The following is a 27,307-nucleotide window of genomic DNA, read 5'->3' on the forward strand; positions in this document are numbered from 1 at the left end:
CATAAACTTTGGTTGCGCGCGCCTATACAATCAGTCTATTTCCTGACAACGAAAGTTAGACAGTGATTCTAGACTCCGTTTGATAAATTGGATAATCTATCAACACACATCATCATGTTGCCCCAGCGATGCAGAATATTGTTGAGGCATGAAGTACAGAAGCATTTTGAGTCCGGTAGACAGTAAGTTTGATGAGTTCAACGAACTTAAATAACAAATACTTTAATAGGTCTAACAGCAACCGACAGACCAAACGACCATTGATAGATTCGATTATTGTGAACTTCATTTTGGAACGTATGTTTTATGCGTGAAGTGTGTTAACATGATTTCAATATAGGCCTAGTTAAATTGACATTAATACATCTTTATTTAATTGGTCTTTTTTTTTTTAAATCAAAAGAAAATAATCGCAAATGGTGTGCAGGTCGACCCAAAGTTCTAACATGTTGTTAATGTTTGTGGAAAACCGAACGATTCTTCAGCAATTATCATCAGTTTGTATTCATGTCTCGTCAACAGAGTTATAGAAGTAGTGGCGAAGGTGTTACAGACACACATGAAATCCTTCAAAACCCAAGCAAAGGAAAAAGCCGAAGCAGATGGAAATCTGAGACAACTTGGAGGTAACGTTAGGCCTACTGTTTTTTTTGTTGTTGTCAGCTTACGTCTTTGATAAGTTTGAACTTTTAAGAAGGATAGTTTTGCTGTATTATAATAATTTTCAAATTCCAAGAATGGCTAAAGTGCAGTAGTATCGCCGTTTCCAATTAAAATTAGCGGGTAAAAAGACTAGTTGGCAGTGTTTCTAAAAATAGGTTCTGAATTACTTCCCCTGGCATTGTCCAGCAAAGTTCAATATCTTTCCAATTCTAGGCTAGTAGCAGCAAAGGAAGACAGTTAACTCTGATATATTCACCTGGTTCACCTGGCTTCGGTCTGTGTTAGACGTTATCGTCTCTTGACCACCTTAATAGATTTCAGTTCATCAATACGTCTTGTCGCGCCTTGTCCTTGATTCAAAGTTTTTCATCAAATATATCATTGTTATCACTATTGTGGTTCCGTGGATTTCTTTATGATTATATACAATTTCTCCACCTCTTAAAGTTTATGTACAGTTTCCACATAATAAATATCATTTTAAATTTGTAAAAAATTGTCTCACAGTCCTCTTTTTCCTTTTATATATTGGCTTGTAGATCTTTAAACACAAGTTGGGTGAAATTTTATTAGCAGGTCTTTCCAATGCTTGTTGAGTCTATTTTTGAATTGGTTGATTGTCTCACTTTCTACCACTTCCTCTGACAAGTTATTCCAGTCATTGATTACTCTTATATTAAAGGAGTTTGTTCTGATGTTCAGCTTCATAATTTTGTATGTGTGTCCTCTGGTCCTCCTGTTTATCTCCATTTCAAAGAAATCTTCTTTTTCGAGGTTGTCTATTCCCTTGATTATTCTGAATGTTTGAATCATATCCGTTCTTTTTCTTCTGTAATGTAGGGACGGAATGCCAAGTTGTTTAAGTCGTTGCGGATAAGATTGGTTTTTGATATCTTTCACTAGTTTTGTAGCCCTCTGTTGTACTTTCTCAATCATTTTTGTGTCTCTTTGATTCATAGGATTCCATACACTCACTGCATATTCCAAATGGGGTCTGATTAGGGATTTGTAAAGTGGTAGAAACATATCCTTGTCTATATGACTAAAGGTTCTTTTCACCAATCCAGTTATTTGATTTGCTTTTTTCACCGCCTTCTCCACATGCTTACTGAATTTTAAGGTTTTGTCCACTACTACACCAAGATCTTTTTCTTCCTCTGATTGTTCAATGTCTTCTTGTCCTAGTTTGTACACATGGTTTGTGTTGTTGTGACCAAAATGTAAACTTTTACATTTACTGTAATTGAAGTGTAATTGCCAGATATTTGACCAGTCCTCCAGTTTCATCAAATCAGATTGTAGTGTGTCTCTTTCCCTTACTGATCCACTTTTGTGTAGAATTTTGCTATCATCTGCAAATAATTTTATCACTGCATTTACTACTTCTGGTAGGTCGTTGATATATATCAGGAATAGTACTGGCCCTAACACACTTCCTTGAGGGACTCCGCTAACCACTGGTGCCCATGGAGAGGTCTGTCCATTGATCACCACTCTGTTTTCTATTCACGAGAAAGTTTTTGATCCATTTTAGAATCTTGCCTTTAATTCCAATTGCCTCTAGTTTTTTGAGTAATTTTTGATGTGGTACCGTATCGAATGCCTTTTGGAAATCCAAATAAATTATATCTGCAGGCTCTCCGTTGTCTAATATCCTGGTTATTTCGTCAACCATATCAATTAATTGGAGAACTGTAGATTTTTTGCTTCTGAAGCCATATTGGTGTGGACTTAGTAGTTGGTTATTTTCCAGATACTCCATGATATTGTCTCTAATGATGGACTCCATAATTTTGCATATTGTACTTGTGAGGCTAATTGGTCTGTAATTTTTTGGTGAATTTTTGTCTCCTTTTTTGTGAATAGGTATTATGTTGGCCATTTTCCAAATATCAGGTAATTCTCCTTCCTCCAGTGATTTGTTCAATATAATACATTGAACGTCATTACATCATTTATGAATAAATGTATTGAATGTGTTTTTCTTTTGATTACCGTTTTAATTTTGTGGTGCTTAAAGATATATATAAATACTTATTTTTACATTGGTATTGAATATTTATTTGATATTGTTAGATTCTTTTAACTTTAAGCACATTTAACAGTCATTTACATCAGAGACCATCAGTAATACAATATAGGTATCTGGTTACATACACTGATGATTTTTCCTTGAAACATTATATTTAAATTTGTTATTATAATATTGGCATTTTTGCATTTTGAATAAAGTTATTGAATATATTTTTTTGTCAATACATGGTTTTACAAGCTCAAAAAAATATCAACCCCTGAATTTGTCATTGGCTTACATTTTTTCTCAGGTTAATAAAACCATAAATCAACCTTATGTGTTACAATTTATAAATGTATGTACTGCTGTAGACATTATGATTATACATGTGTATAATTTCAACTCACTGGTGAAATATTATAAAGACTCAACAAACATATACTGTATGTTAAGTTGGTAACAAAGCAAATTTAGAAACAGATAAAAATAAAAATAGCCATTACATGAATACAACTTACAAGTATATATATTCTTTACAAAGCCATTACATGAATACAACTTGCAAGTATATATATTCTTCACAATTGACAGAAAAGGCTACAGGTGATTGTGATTATTTTTCAGGTGAGCATGACGATATTAAGGAAGTTTTACTGACTTTAGCATCTCTACACAAAGACACCAGTGCCTTATTGAAGGATTTAAGCAAAAGGATGGATTCACCTGTTGCCATGTTAAATAGGTATGTACACTTCTCTGACGAGATTATCCACACAAATTTTTTTGTGATTGATCTTTTAATGATACATAGGTTGACTGTTATTTTTTAATTTTACTAAATTATACTTAGAACCTTATCGTTATTATAAAATTAGAAAGTGCTTGTGGGTCACCTTGCTGTGGTACACACTGAAGTTTGACTCTCCTGTGCTGAAATAATAGACCATGATAGAAATGAAGAAAAAACTTTTGGTATACATACATTGTGATATAAAATATAGATCTATATATAGAGCATTGGATTTCACTGATGTTTGCTTTATTTCATGACTCTATTTTTTGCAGGCTTGAAATTAAATTTGAAATTTAAGTTGGCAAAGCTGAACAAACAGAAAATGTATTTTCAACATAGCAATCAGAATAAGTACAATAATTAAAACCAGGAATTGGGAAGTAGTCTTGTTTACTTAAGTTTGTTTATTGACCTTCTAGTGGTGGAAAATAATCACTGTACAATTTCAATTGAATTCTTTTATTACCTTTGGCCTAACAGCCCATCAGTAATCAAAATTTTGAACTTATACAGCACAGTGTATAAAGAACATATTATATAAATTTCTTATTACATAGCAGCTATGTGGATTTACATATTTTTTTTACTGTTTTAATTGAATTAGAGGTTTTGATTGACTGATTTACTAATCTAATTTTGACAAAAAATATCTCTCAATCTATATACCTGGTAGGTAACATGCACATTAAAAACACCTTTTAACTATCATTACTAATCTTTTGTTTTTCAAAGGTGGCTGAGTGATCCTTCAATAAAGAAAGTGGAATCCTTTATTACAGAAAACATTGACGATTTAACAGATCAACATATTCATATATTTGCCAAAATTGCCAAACTGCATAAGGTATTTTTGAAATGGATGATTTACAACCATTATTGTATCAACTACATGATTTTTATTAATTTTCTGAAAAGAGAGAAAAAAGGACAGAATTTCCAGTATGACTGCGCAATTTTAATTAACTTTTTGTGCAGAATTCCAAATAGCTATTGATTGAAGTGGATCTTACTGCAGAGAAATTTATTATTGCTTATGAATAGCTGTGATTGTTTGTTTTCAAGGTATACAGTAAAAAGAAACGTATGATGGCTAGAGTCCAGCAACAAATTGACAGCTATCCATTCAGTGGTACAGACATGAGCCTTTCAGATCTCAAGATAAAAGTGGAGCACTTCAGGCTGGAGGCTCTGGCTGCTGAACAGAGGTACCGCAATGCACTGGACAATGAGGTCAGGAACAGACTAGAGTTCATCAAGGTAAGGTTTAGTATGTTAAATCTTTCTTGCATGTTAAACCATAAAAATGTAATTTTTCAGTGTAAAAACTATAACTTGATGTTTTAAGAGCACCTGACATATAACAAAAACTATCTAATTTTGTCAAATTAAGGAAAATATGATTGCTTAGTTGCCAACCATTTATGATATTTTCTATAGTTCCTCCATTATAATATGATTTCTTGCAAACATGGTAGACACTAACCCAAGAACATTGTCTGATTTCTTTAATTTAACAGAAAGTTGAAGAATTAAAAGACCTTTTTATCAAACATGAGGAGAAACGCCTTTTGACTCTAGTGGATTGCATTGGAAAGTACTCAAGTATACTGACAGCATACTACAGCGACCCTCAGTAAGTTTTATTATTAACATTGCAGATTTGCATGCTTAGTTGCTTACCATCATGGTTCAGCATTGTTCCAACACAATGAATTATGTGAAGATTGCTCAAGATTATAATATGACAATTGTTTTTGTTTATACTACAATATACATAGAATGTGGTATTGCAGTAAAATCGCTATATAATGCCACTTGTTCTATTTATGAAACTTTTGTGTGCTGCTAATATATTTAAAAAGACAATACATTAACTTTACAGAAATTTATAAAGACTGATATATATTTTCAGTGCATAAATCTTTGAATTCTGTTTTTCCATTTCTTTTCTAATCCAATCCTTTTCACTCTCTCTATCCTCTATCTGTCTATCATCACACTCACTTCTGTGTACCTGTCCTTGCCTGTTGTCTTCCTCTGTCATTGCTGCTCTCCTAACTCCTCCTGACTCTGCTGTGCTATGTTCCTCTACTGTTCCATTGCTGCATCTTTAGAGATAAGATGCGAGCCATCCTCACAGACTTGACTGAACTCTCTTTGGTTTACAGTCCAGATGAGCAGATCGAGAAATTTCTGGCTCATGGATATAGGGAACTCTCTTTCCCTGCTCCACAGGTGCTTTCCTTTCTTTTATTTCTTACATATTTCTCTATAACTGATTTTTATTAGACTTTTATCAATTTGTACTACAGGTTTTATGGTAGTATTACATCATCAATCTGTTTTTATTTTTTGTATTTAAATTGATTTTCATGTTCACTTAAGAATTACAATGTATTTTAAATATGTTAGATCTGATGGTGAAATATGCAGTCATGTAATAGTACCAAAACTTTATATAGATCAAGGAGGAATTCCTTTCCGTCAAGAACACTGAACAAGATGACCAGAAACTAAACTTGGATACTATGGTGCCTCCTAGTGTTACTCCCACTGAACAGCTCACTAGGACCTCCGATACTTCAGGTATGTAACCTTGCCTTTTTTCCAAATTATAACAGAAGTATCAGAGGTGACAGAACACTGTTCACCTTCCATATACCACGAATATGATTATCCATTTAAGACTCATTGTTGACAAAGTATCGCATTTTGAATAAAAACCTACTGATGCATATAACTAGTTATTGAAAGTATCAAAATGTTGAATTGAAACTATTAATAAAGTTAGGATATTTTTTTGGAAAGTTGGAGTGGGAAAGCATTAACTATATTTGATTTAAGCAGAGAAAGGAATACCTCATGGTAATCTAATCTGGCCTTACCTTTTAAAACATCTTTTTTGAAGGAATTTTACCATGTTTCAAAACAGAGCAAATGCTCATAATACTATATACATATATTGAGAGAGGATGCAGTATTTACTAACACAATCAATTTCATTTAGGCAATGCCAACAGAAGGGTGGATGAGAAGAATGGTGACAGAGGCAAAGACATATACAGCCAGTACATGGATACTAAGGTTCCCTGCCTCCCAAATGAAACTCGCACTGGAAGGCCCAGTGAATTGACTGCTCATCCAAATACTCCAAGAGATGTAGTACGTGGCCAGCTGACACCTAGCAATGCTCAAGCTTTACCTCTGATACCAAAACCAAACATGCATGAGGACACCCCTGTTAAAACATCCCCAAGACCATTGAAAAAGATGGAGGGACTTCCTCAAATTGCATGTCCAGAGATAGCAATCCAAAGAATTATGTCCAAACGTGAACAGAAACCTGTTCAGTTTATGCAAGGTGACTCCAGCCAAGAAGTGAACCAGCTACCTAAACTGCCAAGGTCCATGATTGGAACACCAGAGCTGACAAATTCACAGTACAAGGAGACCATGGAGCAATCTCCAATCAAACCAAAACATGTGGATAGTAATACATTGGTAAAGTCAGTGGTGGAAAAGAATGAAATGTCAGCCCAGAGGAACCAGCCACAAAATGGTTCATCACCTCATCTTATTATGAGGACAAAGTCCAGAATGGATGGAAATTTGTTGCCCAAGATGCCAACTTCAGGAAATAGTATGATGTCATCTTTCATGACTAAGAGTGACCAAGAAAATGTCAACCAAGGGAAACAGGCACCATGGATCAAATCGAAGACAACTTCACTGCCCCAGCTATCAACACCAACAGCCAGTAAAGATAGCACGGAGAGGTCCCATCTTCCAGATATCATGGTTGATAGTGTTGCTACCAAATTACCTGTTGTGCTCAAGCCAGGTATTATTACAGCCAATACTCCAGTGTCATATGCCAATCCAGACAGCCAAATTGCCAAGCCTTCAATGCCAAGCAGGAAAGGAGGCTTTTCTATCTTGCCATCAAAGCCAAAAGTGTTGATTGACTCTGGATATGTACAGTCTTTCATGGTTAGACCAACAACAGAGAACACAGCTTCAGACACTCTTAGGTCCCGGCATAGAGTAGGTGTGGTCAAGCAAAGTGGTCACCTGAGCAGTGGCATTGCAGCTGGATTCCGTGGCAGCTCCAGCAACAAAGATTTCAAATCCAAGCAAGGATTGGGTATAGGTCCTCAGGGATCACCAGTAGGAATGGTGAACAATACTCTAGGATCACACAAAGTAGTTAATAATCTTCAGGAACCACAAGGAATGGTCAGTACTCTTCATAGGCCCAACAGGTTGGGATATAATCTCCATGATCAACAAGGAATGGCTATGACTCCTCAGGAACAGCGAGGAAAGGCTGATGGGGCCCCTTACATGACCCAAGGTTCAGATATCAACTCTGGACTACATTCACAAAGAGCTCGTGCTGGTACAACTGCAAACACCTGGATGAGAAAGGACCTTCTTTCAGACCAGGGCAGTTTATTCTGTAGAGAGGGTGACAGGAAGAGTGCAGAACAGGTCAATTTCAACAATGCAGACCGTCTCCTGAGCAAGTATGATATTAGGAACCTTGGGATTGGGGACAACAGGGAGGAGGAGGAGGAAGATGTCTGTAAAAGAGCAGATCGTTTATTGGCCATGCATGATATCAGGAACATTTGTTCAGAGGAAAGCCTTCTAGAGCAGGAGATGTAGAAACAATGCCCTTTTTTATTCAAGGAATTGGAAACAAAGAATTGCATCAGAAAACAATTGTCTATAAATGAAAAAAAAAATCTTTTACCACCATGAAAGAAAGATTTAAAAAACATATAAAGATAAAAGAATAATGAGATTGATAAAAGTGCATTGTGAAATATTGTTTGATGAATATGAAAAATCAAGCATTACAGAATGAGGTGATATATTGCATGTTAATATCATTTTATGATGTAGCCTTACGTAATAGTGTTTCCTTGTTCAGGTTGTTGTATAATAGTAGGAATGTGAAGGCTGTAAGAGAATAGGAGTTTACATTCTATGGTTTGTAACTTCATTATGTAATACTTTTTCTTTTATAGTACATGTATTATAAATAGGAAGGCTTCAAAATAGGTTTACATTCTTTGATTTGTAACTGCTACATACTGTATCAGGTTCATTTCCTTGTACAGGAATAGGAAAGTAAGAGTGAGAAAATAGGAGTACTGTATGGCAAGCCAAGTTGTCATTCACGGAGCAACTTTAATCCAGGATTTTACGAAATTATATAATATATCTTATAAACTTTATAAGATACCTTATATACTCTATAAGATGTCTTATCTCATGAAAGATATACGGTAAGATATCTTATAAAGAAAATGAAATAAGATATCTTACAAAGAAAATTAAATAAGATATCTTATATATCTTATTTATCATATGAGATATCTTATATATATATAATATAAGATATCTTATAAAGGAAATAATATAAGATATCTTATACAATTCGATTTTAAGATATCCTATAAAGAACGAGATTTGAATCTGAGATAATGAACTCTCCTCCATTCGATGAAGGAGCCAAGATGAAACTGAAACTACATAAAATGGTTTTAAACAAATTTATAATTGCTATATATTCATGTTTGCTCGTACATGACCTCTGCTCTGTGCCTAGCCGATCGCGGTCTTATATCTTTTATGAGATATCTTATATACTTTATAAGATATCTCATTAAGAAAAGTTGATAAGATATATCTTTTATGAGACATCTTATACATTATTTAAGATATCTTATATAATTTGGTAAAATACTGGATCAACATGCTTCGCAAATAAATGACAACTTGGCTTGCCATAGTACCGGCATACATCCTATGATTTGTAAATACCAGTAGGAAAGTTAGAGTTTGAGAAAATAGATGTTTACATTTTGTGATCTGTAACTTGGTTCACTATAGTTTTCCTAGTATGTTAATAATTACTGTCAGCTGTGAGAAAATAATATACAACCTATGCTTTATAACTTGGGTTACAGAATAGTTATCCTTGTATAGGATAAGAAAGTACATGAAATTTAAGGCTGTGAGAAAATAATATGTACATATGATTTGTTTATTTGTTACGCAATTGGTTACCCTGTAGGTTTACCGTGAGTGTAAAAGAAAAGTAACAAATATGTATATACACAAGTACCTGTTGGCTAGGAGGAAATAGGAATATACATTCTATGTAATAGTTTTCCTTTATAGTAATTGGAAAGTAATTGTTGGCAGTGAAAAAGATAGGCATATCTGTACATGCTATAATTTATAACTTTGTTGTATAATAGGTTTCCTTGTATACATGTAGTATCAGGAAAGTACCTATTAATTTAGGAATTTCTAGTTTTCTTTATGTCAAACTATGTAGTTCTACATATGATTTGTCTTCCTTAGCTCAAGGTTGACACAAGGTGAAGAATAAAATAATTATTCAATGCTATTTCAGGCTTATAGTTGTCAATGATTGACTCAACAGAATTTTTGAAACTTCATTGATGTGTGCCAGCTTCATTCTTTTGTAACAATTTTTTTTTCAGCAAAGCAAAACAAAGATAATTTATTAGTGCGAATTTGAAGCTTAAGTCTCAATATCTCATAAATGTTGAAAATACAATAACATAGAACACCAACATGTCGGTATAATGGCCCTGTTGTGTAGCTATAATATCTCCCATAATCACCAAGAAGCCATCTGTCCATATTGCTTAGTTTGACATTTATCATGACTTGAAAAGCAATGATAAGGAAGCAAAAAATTACATTATAGATACTTGTATTGTGGTACGACACTCGTTACCTTACACCTCCTTAGTTATTGGGCTAACAAGTGTAAAAACGGGTAAATTTACTCATATGTTCGCTTTGAATTTGGACCCACATGACCTTAACATTTAACCAAGTGACCTCAAACTTTGGTCAGTTGACTGTGTTTAATGCCAACCAATTTTTCTGGGCAATATCTAAACAAAATTTGATCTTGACCTTTGACAAGTTGACTCATTTAATTCCAACCAACTTTGCTTCACAGTGTCATAAAAATGTTCCTCAGTGAAAAGATACAAAATTGAACAAGTGACCTCGACTGTTGGTCATTTGACTTGTTTAATTCCAACCAACTTTTCTTCATCCATAATGTCATAAGAAAATGTTCATCGGTGAAATTATACACAATTTGACCATGACCTTGACCTTTAAACTTGATTTTGGACCTTGGACAGACCTGTGCACCCATTTCTCCCATGTACCATGTATTTGTGAAACTTCCAAATATAAGACAAAAAATATAATATACAATGCACATTTGAAAGATTTTCCATAATTAATGAGTGACAAAATTCAGGATCTTTGTTTTATTGTGTAGATACGTTCTTGGGTGTTACACATGTTTGTCTTGCTTAAAATTTTACTATAGATAATCAACTTTGAATACTTGGTTTCTTAACTTTTTGAGAACCTCATTTGAACACTACAAGTCATCTCAAATTGGCAGAAATGTGTCAGAAGGTATCAAAGAAAAGTTAACAAATGATATAACTTTGAAACATTTTATATATTTTTTCTTACTTATGTAATTGGATTAATATCCATACATAGATGCAAAAACAAACAAGAGGCCCATGGGGCCTGTATCACACACCTGGTTGGATTTGACCAAATGTCAAAATAATGTTCATGTTCAATTTGTTTTATTTGTCTATCTCAAACAATGCTAAATATGGTTATGGTGTGGGGATCCCAACTGCTTTAAAGAAATAGTGAAGTCCAGACTCTCTAAGGGCCTGAAAGACCTCAAGCATTGTTTTAACAACATGCATTCATAACTTTATGACTAGTAGCAATTAACTTTATTTCCCATTTGGGGCCCTACCCCTTTGGCTCCTTGGAGTCAGTCACCATTTATGCAAAATCTGTTCCCCTTCCCCCACGAATGTTTCTGACCAGATTGGGTTCAAATCCATTCATAACTTTAGGACTAGTAGCGATTTAAAGGCAATACCTCGATTTCTCCTATTTGGCCCGGTCCCTTTGACCCCTTGGGGGTCAGTCACCATTTATGCAAAATCTGTTCCCCTTCCCCAAAGGATGTTTCTGACCAAATTGGGTTCAAATCCATTCATATCTTTATGACTAGTAGCAATTTAAAGACATTACCTCTATTTCCCCTATTGGGCCCCACAACTTTGGCCCCTTGGGGGTCAGAGTCACCTTTTATGCAAAATCTGTTCCCCTTTTCCAAAGTATGTTTCTGACTAAATTGTGTTCAAATCCATTCATAACTTTATGACAAGTAGTGATTTAAAGGAATTACTTCTATTTCTCCTATATATTGGGCCCCGCCCCTCAGGGGACAGAGTCACCATTTATGCAAAATATTATCACCTTCTGCCAAGGATGTTTCTGACTAAATTTGGTCAAAATCTAATAATATCGATTTAAAGCAAATGTTGACGGACGACGGATGAACGACGTGTCATGACATAAGCTCACCGGCCTTCGGTCCGGGTGAGCTAAAAATGGTTTGATTGGTACACTAATAGAAAATAAATGGTTACATATTTAGCACATCATTACCCAGGAACAGAAGCGATCTCCAGATAATCACTTTTGCAACAGGTAAGAAAATTGCAATGACTAGACATGGGCTTGAACCAAGCTGGCATTCAGACCAGTCCAGTTACCGGTACACATGTCCCTCCTCAGACACGAGACCCCTATACCATCTTCCAGGACTATGAACATAAAAACATCAACCTGAGGGTAAGGTTTTAGATTTACTGGTGAAAGAAACCATTGTTTAAATAATTACATCGCATCATTATAAGCAGTTTTGCAAAATCAATTACATTAAGATGAAGTTGTAAGTCTATCTCTATGTAATTGTTGCATTAATTACAAAATCAAGAATACTGTAAATACTTAACCATATACATGACACAAGACATGTGTTTTGAAAAAATAAACATCGGCAATATTTACAACAAACTGATGAATCTTATCCCAAATATGCCCAGTGGCGTAGGAAGCGGGGGGGCAGGGGGGGCAATTGCCCCCCCACTTTTTACAGTGGGGGGGCAAACATATCTTTTTGCCCCCCCACTTTTTGACATCCAAAATCTAAAAAAGGGGAAAAACATGAATTTATATATTCATTTCGATAAATATCTGTATATTTTCGAACCGATAATGTTTTCTTGAAGGCAACGATAAAAACTTTATCTTGTACATCCGGAACATTCCGACTTTTATACTAGTATATCAATCCTCAGACCTGTGTGTCGGTCGTCTGCACTAGCCTGGTAAGTCAATATTTATATCTTAATACGAAATTTTGCTTAACTTCATCACATAGATTCAATAAGTTGATGATAATTTGTGAAGTTAATTGAGTTCATAATGAGAACAAGACAGAAACACAACATGAATAAGAATGCGCGGTTTTAACGTGAATCGAGTGATACTATTTACCAACAGGTACGAGGAAATACAAAAAAAAATTGGTTCGCGCCTACGGCGCTCGCTTTATCACTGAATTACTGCCCCCCCCCCTTTCGATTGCAGATCCACAGGCGAACTTTGCCACCCTGGTACCCGCTTGGCGGCCCCCAGACCTCTCGCAAAAAGGGAAAAAAATCGGCTCGCGCCTACGGCGCTCGCATGATAACTTAATTACTGACCACCCTTTCGAAAACTCCTGGATCCGCGCCTGATCCCGAATTATTGGAAATGTGCTATATTTCATTTTCCGCGGAGGGCTTAGACCCCTTTGAACCCCCTATCAGGGCGCTGCCCTAGACCCGCTGGGCGGCCCCTCAGACCCCTCGTTAAAAAAAATTGGACTACATAAATTATCAAAATTATCATGGGATGTTGAAATGATAATTATTGGCTAATTTTGCGGAGATGGCATACGATTTCTTTAGTGCGTAAAATTTAAGGTTAAAACAAATTTTGCCCCCCCACTTTTTGACGACTTCCTACGCCACTGATGCCTGTTAATTATTTGGGCAACAAACATACTTGGCATTGCTAAAGTAGTACATATTCCCCCTACCAGCCCAAGTTAAAAATTAGTAACATTTACTTTGACCTTGATTCAAAAACCCTGAATCCCTAAACTTGTCTAAAAATTTAATGGTGCTTTATTATTGTGTCAAGTTTGATCAAAATCTCTCAAGGAATGAAGCAGCTGGTGAGGTAGTGCATAGATAAACTTTGGCATTATGTATGTATGTTTGTACAAGACGGAAACTTTACTTATAGACCCCAGGTTTCACCAGTAGGGGACTTATAACTATGAACACATCGGTTGGTGTTTTTATTGTCCAGACTATCCATTTTAAGTATATTCAGGGCGAAAATACATGTAGCGAAAGTGACAATTTTTTGTGTGACAGAAAATGAAGAAATGCATCAAAGCATTACAGTAACAAAATGGAGGATATTTATCATTGGTTACATTTTAGTAATGAAAACTTATAATTGAAAACTGTTTGAGAGCTTGCAAATATGTTTAGTTTTCTTTGTCAAATTAAGAGTAATTACCATCCATATTCGATGATGGGATATAGAGTGAGCCTTTTCGGTGATGTACTAAAGAGTTAATTTTAAATTCATCTGTAAATCCAAATTAGCATTTAAATTTCTGTAAGTGGTCTGGGTTCTTCATTCAGCCACACAAAACTCAATAAATACCATTTCAAACACAAACATCGGACAGGTTATGAAACAATAATAGTGTAATTAGTTTAATTAAACTTTACTATAACAAGTATTCACAAAATTAGGTGGTAATCCAATTTACATAATTTATCTACTCTATTTTTACTTAGCAAGATCATTTCATAATGTTGTACATCAAACAAAAGAATTTTTTTTTATTACCGTAAACTGTACCGGTCATTTTGTTTATTTTTGAAACATGAACGCTCTAATTTTGATCATTAGTGTAACAATGTGGGCAGCGAAAGCTCAGTCGGTTAGTGTCCCCACCCACAAAACGTTCAAAACTCCTTTCCCGTGTCGTTTTGTGTTTCTTGGGAAGCTGAGAAATGGACCTGTCTATAATGTAGTGGTGGTCCCCTTAGGAGGGACACTTTACCCTAATTACTCAGGATGGCATGTGATGGGCCTCCTGTATGTTGTTCAGTGAGGTAGTCACCAACTACTACAAAGATACCCCACTTCAAAATGACTCTGATTATTCACAGGGCAATAAACCCAGTCAAAAACATCTCAGTGTAACAAAGTAATTAATGTATATAGAGTATTTATCAGCAACAGTTATCAAACTTATTCAATAAATTCTTAATTTAAATCAAATATTTTACCTAATTATTACTTGATAGCACTTAGTAATTGCAAGGATATACACTGTACATGTGTTACTATGAAGAAAACAATGTGTTGGTCAAATGTGTATTTTATTTATTTCATTACTTTATTAATTATTATTGATTAACCAATTTATTCGGCTATGCATCAATTGAAATATTGTGCTGTGCAAAAAGAGCACACACAAAAATTCTGCCATTTTTATTCCTATTTTACCCATTTTTATCAATATTACATCAGCACCTGAAATTTGATAGAAGCATTGTCACACAAATTATACCATGGTGCATCCTCCTTAATATTAACGATCCAAAATGATTGTGATATTGATTCTCATTAAACCCTCGAACAAGATTTGTAACAATAAATACCTAACAACTTATATTATTTCCATCAATTGAAACTTTTAAAATCAAACAACACTTAATAATTTAAGCACTAAAACTGGTTTACAGGTTTACAGTAAAATAGAACATGTAACATCATTTACATGTAATCTATAGAAGGGTATTCCCACCAAAAGTCTATATCTTTCTTCCATTGAAATTTGCTTTGCTTACATGTACATAATCCAGTTTGTAATACATTTGTATAATAGAATTACATGTCTATCTATCAACAGAATTGTAAAGATATCTAAATTCAAATATTTCTTAGATTTTAAATAAATAAACCTTAGATTGGCAAGACATCTAAAAAAAACACCCCAAAAAAAAAACAAAAACAAAAATACAAAAAAAAATCAAGACAGTGAATATTGTGTAATAATAAATATTCAGGATAATTATAATATTATGTTGAATTAATGAATACTCTTTTTACGAGTACAAATAATTTGTATGAAATACAAAATAATAATGGTGGTTTATCATGTGAAATGAGTATGACCGTGATACACACTTAATCTACCAACTCATGATCAACTGGCAATCCAATCATGTACATTTTTTCAGAAAAATTAATTCTGGTATAAATTTTGTAAAAGTTATGCCACGTACATGAATACACTCATTCTTTGACCATTATAAAATTGACTAATTATTGGAAGTAAAAACAATACCTGTATTTAGTAAACATATCATATTATGTATATATTTTGACATGAATAATAAAGTTTTCATGTTTTACTAATTTTACACTACCGGTACAGAATTTCTGTGTTAAACCACTGGGGCTAGCAGCAATTATACAGCATGAAAACAAAATAATAAGAAATAAGATCACATATACCCTGGTAACCAGTCAAGTGTTATGAGTTTTTATAATTACTACTAGTATAATAATATTTCTTATCATTTTTATTCTTATGCCATATAATCATTGCTAGCACATAAGGTTAAACTGGAAAACTGGAAATTCCTTGGAATACATTGTATATGATGTTCAACTCATTCCACAATTTATAAACATAGGAAAAAGTTACAGTATTATACTTGCAAATACAACATAATCTCATTATATATATTTTATCCCTCCTTATTTTTTCCATTCATAAATTCACTTTTTCAAAACAAAAAAAGTCCATGAATGCATACTTAATCTTTTCAGTATAGACTAATGTTTGGAAAATGATAGCAGTGCAACATCTAAAATACCAATTTATGAAAAAAATAGCAGTGCATGCGCAACATCCAAAATACCAAAAATATCTATATGATTTTTCATTATTTCAAGAAAATTGTGAAAACCTTGAGATTTACCAAACACTAAAGATACACCAGATGAAAGTTAAATACATCCTGAACTGGTAATTTACTGGTATATAGTTTTCTTCTATCTACAAAATTGTAAAGACAAAACTGAAAATTTGCGATCATTTTGTTTGCTCATATTTTTCCTAATAATATACAACACCCAAACATTTCTTGGGCATGGTCAGCATCGTGTTAGCAAAACAGATGTCAAAATCCCTGATGTACACATATACACAACCAAACACAAAACATGAATCCATCTGACACACTCTGAATCTCTCGGACAAACATAAACACTCTGCAAGTGACAGCAGATATCATTACCCTTGACAATGGGACTTTTTTCAAGATAGCAAAATGTACCAATAATCTTGTAGACATCATTTTGGACATAAACACAAGTTTGTATGGTTCCAGTGCTGTGAACCATATATCTGAACACGAAGAAGACCTAGCTACATATATACTATAAAGTACAGCAACATTGGAGATCAGAAGTTGTTGAACTGTTGGTGATAATATTGGTACAGTGTGTTGTCACTGTAGCCCTGGGAGGACTGAGGAGTTGGGGAATCAGGCAGCCCCTGGGCCTGGGACGTGGGTAACCCGTGGCTGTTCGGAGGACTCTGTACTAATTGACCCTGAGACTCAATACTGGTTCCGGTATTGTGGGAGTTCACCACATATGTTGACAATGGAATTTCAGAAGTGACAGGCAAAGAAACCTGTTGATACGATTCAAGTGTGGCTGCCACAGAGATCTGGCCTTCATGTTTTTGCTGTGCTGTGTCCTTGCCCCTGTCCTGTATGCCAAGAGCCCGATGGACAAGTGTAACCTGGGGCCTTTCTCCTACCAACAGGCCCTGGGGATCCTGGATGCGTACCTGTCTCTCTTGAACTTGTCCATGGGAATCAGTTTCCATGGCGACAGCTGTTCCTGAGTGAATCTGAATGTGAACTTGTTGACTTCCATCAATCATAAGCCGCGGAGACACATTTTGCAGCTCTGTGGTAGAATTTCCGGAGGTTTCATTCACGGTAATATTCTTGTCTGTTGCCATGATGATCTGATCCTGTTGTACCATCTCATTGGCTGGTCGCTCCAGGTACATGATCTGTTCATGACTTTGACGTCTGTTAGAAGAAAGGTTGAGCTGTTCTTGATCTGTGATGAGGACCTGATCACTACTAATACTGGCTTCCTGGATGATGCCCTGGGAATCCTGTACCAGTATGTGAGCCTCCTGAGCCCGCGGATCTTGTGTGATGTGCCCGTCTGTTGTACTTACCAGCTGTACAGTGCTTTGTCCGCCATGGTGTGTCTGTACCAGAAAATGTCCTGCCAGGTGCTCACTACCTTGTACTGGCTGTAGCAACACTGGAATCTGTGTTGCCTGGGCAGCATCTTGTCCTTCCACTCCACCTGTTGCCTGACCTTGCGGTAACTCTCCTGCCACGATTTGCTGACCATTATACGACTGTAGTATGATGTGTCGATTAGTCAGGTTTTCGTCTGTGTATATCAGCTGACTAGTTTGGCCCTGTTGATTGGTTACAAGGATGTTACTCAGGTTTGAGAATGTATCCTCACGTGGTGTTTGCTGCGAGGGCTTGGTAACCTCATTATCAACTACATTTGTGGGCAGATGCATCCCCACATGATCCTCTATTGGCCTCATCTGGTTCTTGTCTGCAACGTTGAGCAAGTCCGACTCTTCTGTCTGAAGATGAGCATTAGCAATTAGCTCCTGGGGAAGAGATTGCATTTCATATGCTTTACTGAGCGTCTTGATCTGATACATCATGCACTTAATATCTTGTGAATCGTATTTGTGTTTGTTGGTTAGATGGAGTCGCATGTTCCCGCGTGTCGTGCTCTTGTAGTCGCAGTCGGGACAGTGGAAGGGTTTTTCTCCAGTGTGTATGCGATGATGTACCATTAGCTGTGTTTTTGTCTTGAAGGACTTTTCACAATCGGTACAGTCGTGTTTCCTTATGGAATTGTGGCGATGAAAAACATGACTATTGAGACATGTCCTGCTCTTAAAACCCTGTCCACACTTCTCACAAATAAATGGCGTTTGTTCACGATGTATAAGCTTGTGGTCTTTTAGCTGGAACTTAGTAAAGCATTCTTTTCCACAAATGTCACATGTAAATGGTTTCCATCCTTTGGGTAACGGAATGCCATGCCGAAAGTACTTATGATAATGGATATAATAAAAGTTTGGCTCTTTGGTCTCGTAGCCACAAATGTCACAAACTCTTGGAGATTTTTCAAATTTACGTATTGTTATATAGCTCAGCACATCATCCGGGGGGATCTCATGTGTATTTATCAAATGAGTGATACTTCGTTTTGGAAATACAAATTCATTGCCGCAGAGTTTACATTTAAATTGCCGTTCACTTTCTGGGATATGTTCTGCATTTCTATCAAGCTCTGCTATGGCACTTGTAACAACAGTCCTGAGAAGTGTACCAAATGATTGCTTTTTCCGCTTTTTCTTTATCTTTTTAGACACAGTTTTCTTTTTCCCAGTTAATTCTGTCGTTACTGATGCTGACATGTCTAAAACTGACAAGTCTAATTTACTTTCAATGTCTTGAAGGATCTTGTCCTCCTCAGATTTGGCAAACTCCTTTGCTCGTTTCTTTGGGGGCGGTCTCAGAGGCATATCTTGTTTGGGTGCTGGAGGAACTGGTGCTTTCCTAGAAACAATAAACACTTATTATTGATAATTTATTAGCATTATAATGTTGTATCATACTCCATGTTAAGATTCTCTTTGACATTTATTTTGGTCAGGTATACAATGGCACGATTTTATAGATATTATAGCTTTAATTATAATATTAGCATCAAACAGAAAAAAATTATGAATTTATAATTAATTTTATCCAACCTGAATCATTGTGATCATAGTAGCCTTGTTAATTATCCAACCAGTTGGCCTCGAGTAGAACTTGAAGGAATATGTTAGTCAGTCTATGCTTGATATGTAACAGATTCAGTGACTTTAACATTATCATCCTGGAAATCAAATAAGACCAGAATGTGCCATTCCTGTACAATAATATAGCTATTAATTACAACACAAGCTGTTTTCAGTACCTAGAGTACAAATTACTTACTTTTGTCTTCCTTTCCTCGACTGCAATTTCTTAAGGTTCTTTGATGCTTGCTTTAGTTGTTTGAACTTTCCAGGAGTACCATTCTCCTGGTAATCCTCATTGCTGTCATCCGACGTTTCCTCATCATCCTCATTCTCATCTTTTCCGATATCTTTCATTTCCACCTCCATCACCTTGCTGACTATATCTGCGTGCTTACCAGGGCTGGGAAGCTTGGTAGGTGACCCGTCCCCTCCCTCTTTGTGAGGTATTGTCACCTCAGTCTCCTCAGCTTGATACAACCCCTGTTTCCCTTGATATACAGTGGCTGCACCACTTTCGTCCACCTCTGTTGTCTGTTTGAACACCTTTGCAGCCGATGCTGCTCGAGTGCCGTAGAGATGCGATACTTTATGGATTGGTGTCTCTATAGGAGATGGCATCCCCACCACCTCCTGTTTTACTGTCACAGACTTTTTAGGTGTTTTTTTATTTGTGATTTTCCCCTTGGTACACACATGTTTTGGTTGTGGGAGTGATGGTGTAGCTTTCTGTTGAGAAACTATATTACTTTCAGTATTTTCTGTGTTATCTGTGACCTCTGCGACCTCTGTTTCTGCCATATTTTCCTCTGCACTGAGCTTGAGATGTCGCTTTTTCAGAATGACTGGTGACATCCTCGGCTCAGTGGCAGATACACTGATGTCTTCCTCCATAACATTCAGCAAGGACTCATCGAGATTGAAGCAGTCAATGAAATCCTCGCAAATGTTATACAAGTGCTCCAACTTGAACAGATTGGCCACTCGTGCAAATTGTGACACATTGTCGGTTGTCAAGGTGATCTTGCCATCATACAGATAGTGGACAAGCTGTGAAGCTACCTGTAGGGGAATACCCATTGGAAGCTCAACGCGCAGAGATGTACTGGGTGTTGTTTTAGACAACTTGGACAACAGAAATGGACTTGCTGCAATAAGCACCATCTTGTGTACCTGTCAATGACAAATCATTGATGTAAGAAATAGATTATGAATAACATTTTTTGTATTATATTATTAATATCTTTTAGTCCTTGAAGGTTAAAACTCCTGTGCCCTACCTAAAGGGCAAGTCTTTGAAGGTAACCATAAAACTAAATTCTAATATTGATGCTGAACGCTTTGTTCCTTTGTTTCGATCTAATATAAATCAACAAATGTTTTTTGCTAATTATAAATCAAAACTTTTTTGAGTCTTACCATTGATGATGATGCTAGTATTGAATCACAAAACTGGAATACACTTCAAATTCTTAGAATAACTAGAATTAAATATTGCCCAAATTTATAATTAGACACACTTACTCAACAACTTCTTTACAACCACAAAATTCAATGAAACTGGAATAATGCGAATAGTAATTTAATGTACATGTGGTAAAAGAAAATTTACAGAAAATGTAGAATTATCTTACCCCAACTCCTCATCACTACCAGATATAACTTACCCTAATTTCCTTATTACCAGCCAAGATAACTGCGTCACAGAACATTCCCTCCTTCAGAAGACCAAACATCTTTCCCATGAGTTCCCGTGGCAAGTTTCTCTCTGTGTAGTCCTTGGCTGCTGATTTAAAACTTCCATCATCCCCTCGCTCAACCTCGACACCTTCCGAGTTGCTTCCTCCCTGGGGGATGCGGTGAGCCAGATCTGGTGTTTGTTGGGGTAAGGAGCCCCCTCTGGCTACATTTGCACTGACCATGTTGTCATGGGAACTTGGCATCAGAGTGGCACCCTTAGAACCAGTAGGAATACTGTTTATATCACTGTGAGAGGGAAGACCAGTTGGGTTCTGCTGTGAGATAGAACTACTTATGGATCCGTTTCCATCTTCCATGTAGAAGTGCATTGGGTTATTACGCTGTGCTACTGGATGGCCTGACAATAACATATTTCCATGCCTCGGTGAGTGAATAGCCTGTCGCCGTCCACCGTGCCCTTCCACTCTCATACTGTCATCACATGAAGTGTGAAGTCCAATATTACTAACTCGAATGCCTTCTTCACCTGATCGAGGTCCCAAAGTACTTGTCCGCATTCCTTCATCACTTCCACGCTGAGTCATATTCATTATATTTCCCACCATTAGACTTTCATCACCATGTCGCGGCACAGCATTACCATTTCTCATAACTTCGTCACTGGGGTGCTGCCCGACATTGCCAGACCATAGGGCCTCCTCTTCAGTATGTTGCCCCAATTGTCCTGTTCTGGTCTCTTCGGCCATTCGACTTGGGATGGCCTGCGAATAGGACTGGTCCATCGGTCCGTGAAGCAAGTAGTTATCCTGGAGGTGTATTGCAGTGCTGTACCCTTGATTAGAGTTTGCTAGACCCAGCACTGGGGTCTCCACCCCATGGCTAGCAGGAGTGTCCATGTTATGTCACACTGCAAAATACAAGGAATCATTGGTAAGCATTTTACATTATCTATATTACTATCATATGTTGATGACTAGACGGTAAGATTTATCAACTTATCCCTTTTTGTGATAGTCTATTTTGCTTTAACTTTGTCCCTATATTCCTCGGTCGTCTTTTATACCATGTCATATCATGCATGGTATCCAATATTGAAGCATAAGGTATAAAGAAAAAACCCACCAAAAATTAACTAATTTAGTAACTGTGTTGGCTCTACTCCTGTATCTTTGTTGCATCTAATATTTGTTTTTCTTGACATATGGAATTATAACATAAATATGTCAATTAACCTGTCAGATGTAGGCAAGAGTGTGAATATTGAAATTGAATGTATATAATCTTGGTTTGTATTTTACCATCTTCCAGGAATACAACAGCAGTATAACCTGAAGCTTTTTTGGGATTAATAGAAATTGTTTGGGGTACTATGTGACAGATGAGACAAATAATCTGACATATGATAGATGTTAAGCAAAATTTTAATTTGGTCCCATCAATTTATATTAAACAGTACTCGTAACATTAACTATGCTTCTTATAACTTAAACAGCAAGATCAAGTTTAGAAAATGTGTAATAAACCATTTTTATTTCCATGTAGATCTACTGCAAAACTCAAACCGGGAATTGATAATTTGAAGCGACAACAATTATTGATAGATTTTCAATAACAAGACTGATCAGTCCTTCAACTAATAGTATGGTTACAACATTTTGAAAAACAATCTTTACCAGTCTTTTATAGTGCATCCCCTATGGGGATTGGTGCAAGCTACACATGTGTGAAATTAATATGCAACTAATCTGTATCACATACATTGTACATTGATGTTATAATCTCCAAATTGTTCGAAAACTGATCCGTCAAGATTGGAGGGCTTGCAATAACTCTTAAGTTCATATTTACTATACATAAAAGATGTTCTAGATCTATTTTAAAAAATTGTATTTGCCTTATTAGGTTTTTTATTTTATATTTTAATGCATGATAAGGCATTTAGAACTCTAAATAGCCTGTCCATCTAAGAGGTTACAGGGGGGCTACTGGAGAATGTAGTTTCTCCCTTTGTTTAATGTAGATCCTCATTTACATTCGCAGCTTTAACAATGGGATTTCCTTAGACAATTTATAATGAATGACAAAAGACATGAAATATAGTACAGACTACAGTTTAGTGACCTTGAGAAGTGACCCCATTTTTCCTCAGAATGAAATTATGTTTTGTATCATATAAGTACTTTGCTGTCTGGGTAAAAATTCTTATGCTCATCATAACACAATGAGATAGCATTAAGCACGTATATTTGGGTTAATAAACACTTAATAGATACTTATTATCTCTAAGGAATACCATACTTTCGAGAATCGATACATATGGATAACATTTCTTGTCCTAAAATGACAAAATGGCTCCGTCCATGTTCGATGCAATCTTCTTTGGTATCATAACAAGCACCAAATGCGTGGTAATATACAGAAAATTTATCAATATTAAAGATGACAACACATTAAGAGAAATCCCTCATAATTTTTTGATACAAACTTACCCATGAGAATTGTTAGGAAATGGATATTATCCTCAGATACCTAATATATTCTCAGCAATAAATTGTCTTCTTGAAATGAAGGAAGGGATACGGATGAATTTGCATATTCAGTACCAAAGCAAATAGTGCGCGTTTCATTGGCCGATAATTTTAGTATCAGGGACCAGTTTTAAATTGAATATGTTGTGAAATAATATATCGAATTGTGTTAAGTACATCTATTTGTGCCACAAACATTAAAAAGAAAGATGTGTAAACAATTAAAAAATAAAAACTTGAATTATTAATACGTGTACTTGTGAACACTTCATGGAATGAAATGTTGGATAAGAATTATTTTCCCACAATCGAAACTAAAGTCTCCCTAATCTGGGGAACAAAGAAGCAAGATGGCCGACTGACCATGGTACAATGACGAGGAAGAGTGGATTTGAACGTTTGAAGCTCTGACACGTTGATCCATATCCATACAGGAAGGCATGCATTTAATTATTTGGTTATCGATATATTTTCACCACGAGCATAATAACAAAATATTCCGAAATCTTACTATTCGAGTGACATTTTCTTCGGCAACTCGACTCCGTGAGCGGCGTTGTTGATCAGTTGCCCAACTTTCTTGTCCGTTGAAAAGAGTCCTCATGTTGTATGTTTTTTTCCGCAATCACGAAAGCGACAGAAACTACGTGTACTCATTTGATGTTTATTTTGGCAAACCCCTACTATTCCCGTTATTTCCAGCTCCTTGCAAATTCAAATTGAGTCCAATCTGGTTACGCTCAAATCTGAAAAATAGCATGAAAGTATATATATGTTTTAAATAAACATTTATTTAATGCATGACTGACAACATTTTAGAAAAGGTGTGTGAGCGACAGTTTCGACTGGGAAACACACTTTGTGTGGGATAAAATAAACAAAATCTAAGTGGAGGTAATTTAATTGCTTAAGAAAAATTACTCCCTTTCCCATCACCTCCCTTCCTAAGTAGGATTGTTTTATTTCAAACTTGTCTAATGATTTGTTAAATAAACTCAGCTTTGCAAGGAAACTTTGATAAGCAGTCAGTAAAGGGTATATACAAATCAATTTTTGTTTTGTTTTAAAGTTACCTTAATTTCTGAGAATTATTTATCATTACTCACTAAAAATATAAGCAGTCTTTTATGTGAAAGAACAGGAAAAAAACACTCTTGTCCAGTGCCCAAAATTGAACCCGGGTGATAAACCACAGCTCTACCTCCTGAGCCAAAGAAACCTGCTTCATCAGCTGAGTGAAAGAGACTGTATTTAACACAATAAACTAAAATACTGTCAATAAATGCAAACGATTACAATGATATCACAGCTTGCAGTTTACATATAAAATAAAATGTCTAAAATGCTACAATAAATATCTGAAGTATTGTATATATATCTTTTATGCAGTTTTAAATGTTTTATTACATGATCAACTGAAAAGGGTCTTCTGCACTCACTATTCAGTAGTTAAAGTTAGACCTGGTACCATGAATGATAGATATACTTAATTTTCTTAGTTTTGATATGGTAGTATATATTTATGCATTTAAATTTGAGGACATGATTTTGTTGCTCAAAATGTGAAGTTAGAAAGTTAATTTTACTCAAAATAGGTCTTGGCTAATTGCTACCATAAGTGTATGTACAGACGGCAAGCTGGCCTTCAGTCTACAGTCAGTGGCCATAAGTATTGTCGCATAATGGCGACGTCATTGTGACATTTTTTGAATTATGAACATTTAGAAATCTGTATATCTCAAAAATTAAAAGAGGTACATACCTGAAATTTTCAATATTTTGTTATCTGTCCTCTTACTCTCATTACACTTCGTAATCTCTGTGGTAACGAGTTGTAAAGGGTCTGAATATAGTAAACTGGCAAGCCGGCCCAAATCTCATTTACAATGCGGATTAAGTTCCCTCGGTTTTGGATTTCATTTAAACGTCTTGAAAGCTGGGTTTTAATAGTTTTCCATACATTTTCTATTACATTTAAATCTGGACTTTGAGATGGCCAAGGAAGTGTTCTGATGTTATTGTTATTCTTCCACTCAGTGGTTTCCCGTGACACATGAGAGGGGGCGTTGTCTTCTTGTAAAATCCAAGGAGTATTTGAAAAGTGTCGGACAATCACAGGCCAAAGATTTTCATCAAGAATAGAAATGTACTTCCGACTACAGTGCATTCCGCTTAATCGGGTTGCCTATTTGCGGGGACTTTTTACCCGATTAACCGACTTACCCGATAAGCCGAAATGCACGTCGCCATCTTGGATTTGGTCCGTAATGGTAGTCAGACTTGGGTCGATTTTGGATGAAAATATTTGCGTTATTATTGTTAATAAACGGTGTTTTTGTTTGTGCTTTTACTGATGTCAAATTGTCAGATTACTATTACTAATTGTATAAAAATGTGTGTATTAAAATAACAAAACCTTAATGATTTTCTTATTCGCGGCACAGTACAATCGTAGCACCTCAAATCGGGGGGTCATACATCCCTGTTTCATCCGTGTGTTCCTAATTTGACATACGATCTAAGGACTCGCCGACAATTACATCTAAAATCATTTATGTTTATCATAGAGACATTCTTAGTTTTCTCAGAAATAGCGATAACAAACTTCAATTGTCAAAATCCAAGATGGCTGCCTGTCGGCCATGTTGTTTTCTGATTGGTCTCAAAATGCAATATGCATAACTAGGCACCAAGGGAAACCTACATATGAAATTTGAGAAAGATCCCTTCAGTTCTTTCTCAGAAATAGCGATAACAAACTTCAATTGTCAAAATCCAAGATGGCTACCTGTCGGCCATGTTGTTTTCCGATTGGTCTCAAAATGCAATATGCATAACTAGGCACCAAGGGGAATCTACATATGAAATTTGAGAAATATCCCTTCAGTACTTTCTCAAAAATAGCGATAACAAACTTCAATTGTCAAAATCCAAGATGGCTGCCTGTCGGCCATGTTGTTTTCTGATTGGTCTCAAAATGCAATATGCATAACTAGGCACCAAGAGAAACCTACATATGAAATTTGAGAAAGATCCCTTCAGTACTTTCTCAGAAATAGCGATAACAAACTTCAATTGTCAAAATCCAAGATGGCTGCCTGTCGGCCATGTTGTTTTCTGATTGGTCTCAAAATGCAATATGCATAACTAGGCACCAAGGGAAACCTACATATGAAATTTGAGAAAGATCCCTTCAGTTCTTTCTCAGAAATAGCGATAACAAACTTCAATTGTCAAAATCCAAGATGGCTACCTGTCGGCCATGTTGTTTTCCGATTGGTCTCAAAATGCAATATGCATAACTAGGCACCAAGGGGAATCTACATATGAAATTTGAGAAAGATCCCTTCAGTACTTTCTCAAAAATAGCGATAACAAACTTCAATTGTCAAAATCCAAGATGGCTGCCTGTCGGCCATGTTGTTTTCCGATTTATCTCAAAATGCAATATGCATAACTAGGCACCAAGGGGAATCTACATATGAAATTTGAGAAAGATCCCTTCAGTACTTCCTCAGAAATAGCGATAACAAACTTCAATTGTCAAAATCCAAGATGGCTGCCTGTCGGCCATGTTGTTTTCCGATAGGTCTCAAAATGCAATATGCATAACTAGGCACCAAGGGAAACCTACATATGAAATTTGAGAAAGATCCCTTCAG

The 27,307-nt window shown here is 35.8% G+C and overlaps 2 protein-coding genes across 2 annotated transcripts; one reads left to right on the plus strand and one right to left on the minus strand.

The window, feature by feature from the left end:
* Window positions 1-32: 32 nt before the first annotated feature.
* Window positions 33-8,735, plus strand: LOC117336904. Its single transcript, XM_033897664.1, has 9 exons — window positions 33-182; window positions 523-626; window positions 3,302-3,419; window positions 4,203-4,314; window positions 4,533-4,727; window positions 4,988-5,103; window positions 5,585-5,705; window positions 5,933-6,056; window positions 6,478-8,735. Exons 1-9 carry the CDS (start codon window positions 115-117, stop codon window positions 8,136-8,138), a joined length of 2,619 nt encoding a protein of 872 aa, XP_033753555.1. The 5' UTR covers window positions 33-114; the 3' UTR covers window positions 8,139-8,735.
* A 5,449-nt stretch (window positions 8,736-14,184) lies between these two features.
* Window positions 14,185-23,693, minus strand: LOC117335721. Its single transcript, XM_033895896.1, has 4 exons — window positions 23,607-23,693; window positions 21,084-22,024; window positions 19,616-20,589; window positions 14,185-19,192 (listed from the first exon to the last, which is right to left on the minus strand). Exons 2-4 carry the CDS (start codon window positions 22,011-22,013, stop codon window positions 16,972-16,974), a joined length of 4,125 nt encoding a protein of 1,374 aa, XP_033751787.1. The 5' UTR covers window positions 22,014-22,024; window positions 23,607-23,693; the 3' UTR covers window positions 14,185-16,971.
* Between the last annotated feature and the right edge of the window lie 3,614 nt (window positions 23,694-27,307).

This window comes from Pecten maximus, chromosome 10 (assembly GCF_902652985.1).
Source record: "Pecten maximus chromosome 10, xPecMax1.1, whole genome shotgun sequence".
Taxonomy (NCBI): Eukaryota; Metazoa; Mollusca; class Bivalvia; order Pectinida; family Pectinidae; genus Pecten; species Pecten maximus.

Excerpts from the sequence above, each read along its gene's own strand:
- LOC117336904 (XM_033897664.1), top strand. The coding sequence starts at position 115 with ATGTTGCCCCAGCGATGCAGAATATTGTTGAGGCATGAAGTACAGAAG. Across the intron at positions 4,728-4,987 it reads ACAGACTAGAGTTCATCAAG|AAAGTTGAAGAATTAAAAGA; the intron begins GTAAGGTTTAGT and ends TTAATTTAACAG. Across the intron at positions 5,104-5,584 it reads GCATACTACAGCGACCCTCA|AGATAAGATGCGAGCCATCC; the intron begins GTAAGTTTTATT and ends CTGCATCTTTAG.
- LOC117335721 (XM_033895896.1), bottom strand. The coding sequence starts at position 22,013 with ATGGACACTCCTGCTAGCCATGGGGTGGAGACCCCAGTGCTGGGTCTA. Across the intron at positions 20,590-21,083 it reads CTGGTAATAAGGAAATTAGG|GTACACAAGATGGTGCTTAT; the intron begins GTAAGTTATATC and ends TGTCATTGACAG. Across the intron at positions 19,193-19,615 it reads TCGAGGAAAGGAAGACAAAA|GAAAGCACCAGTTCCTCCAG; the intron begins GTAAGTAATTTG and ends TATTGTTTCTAG.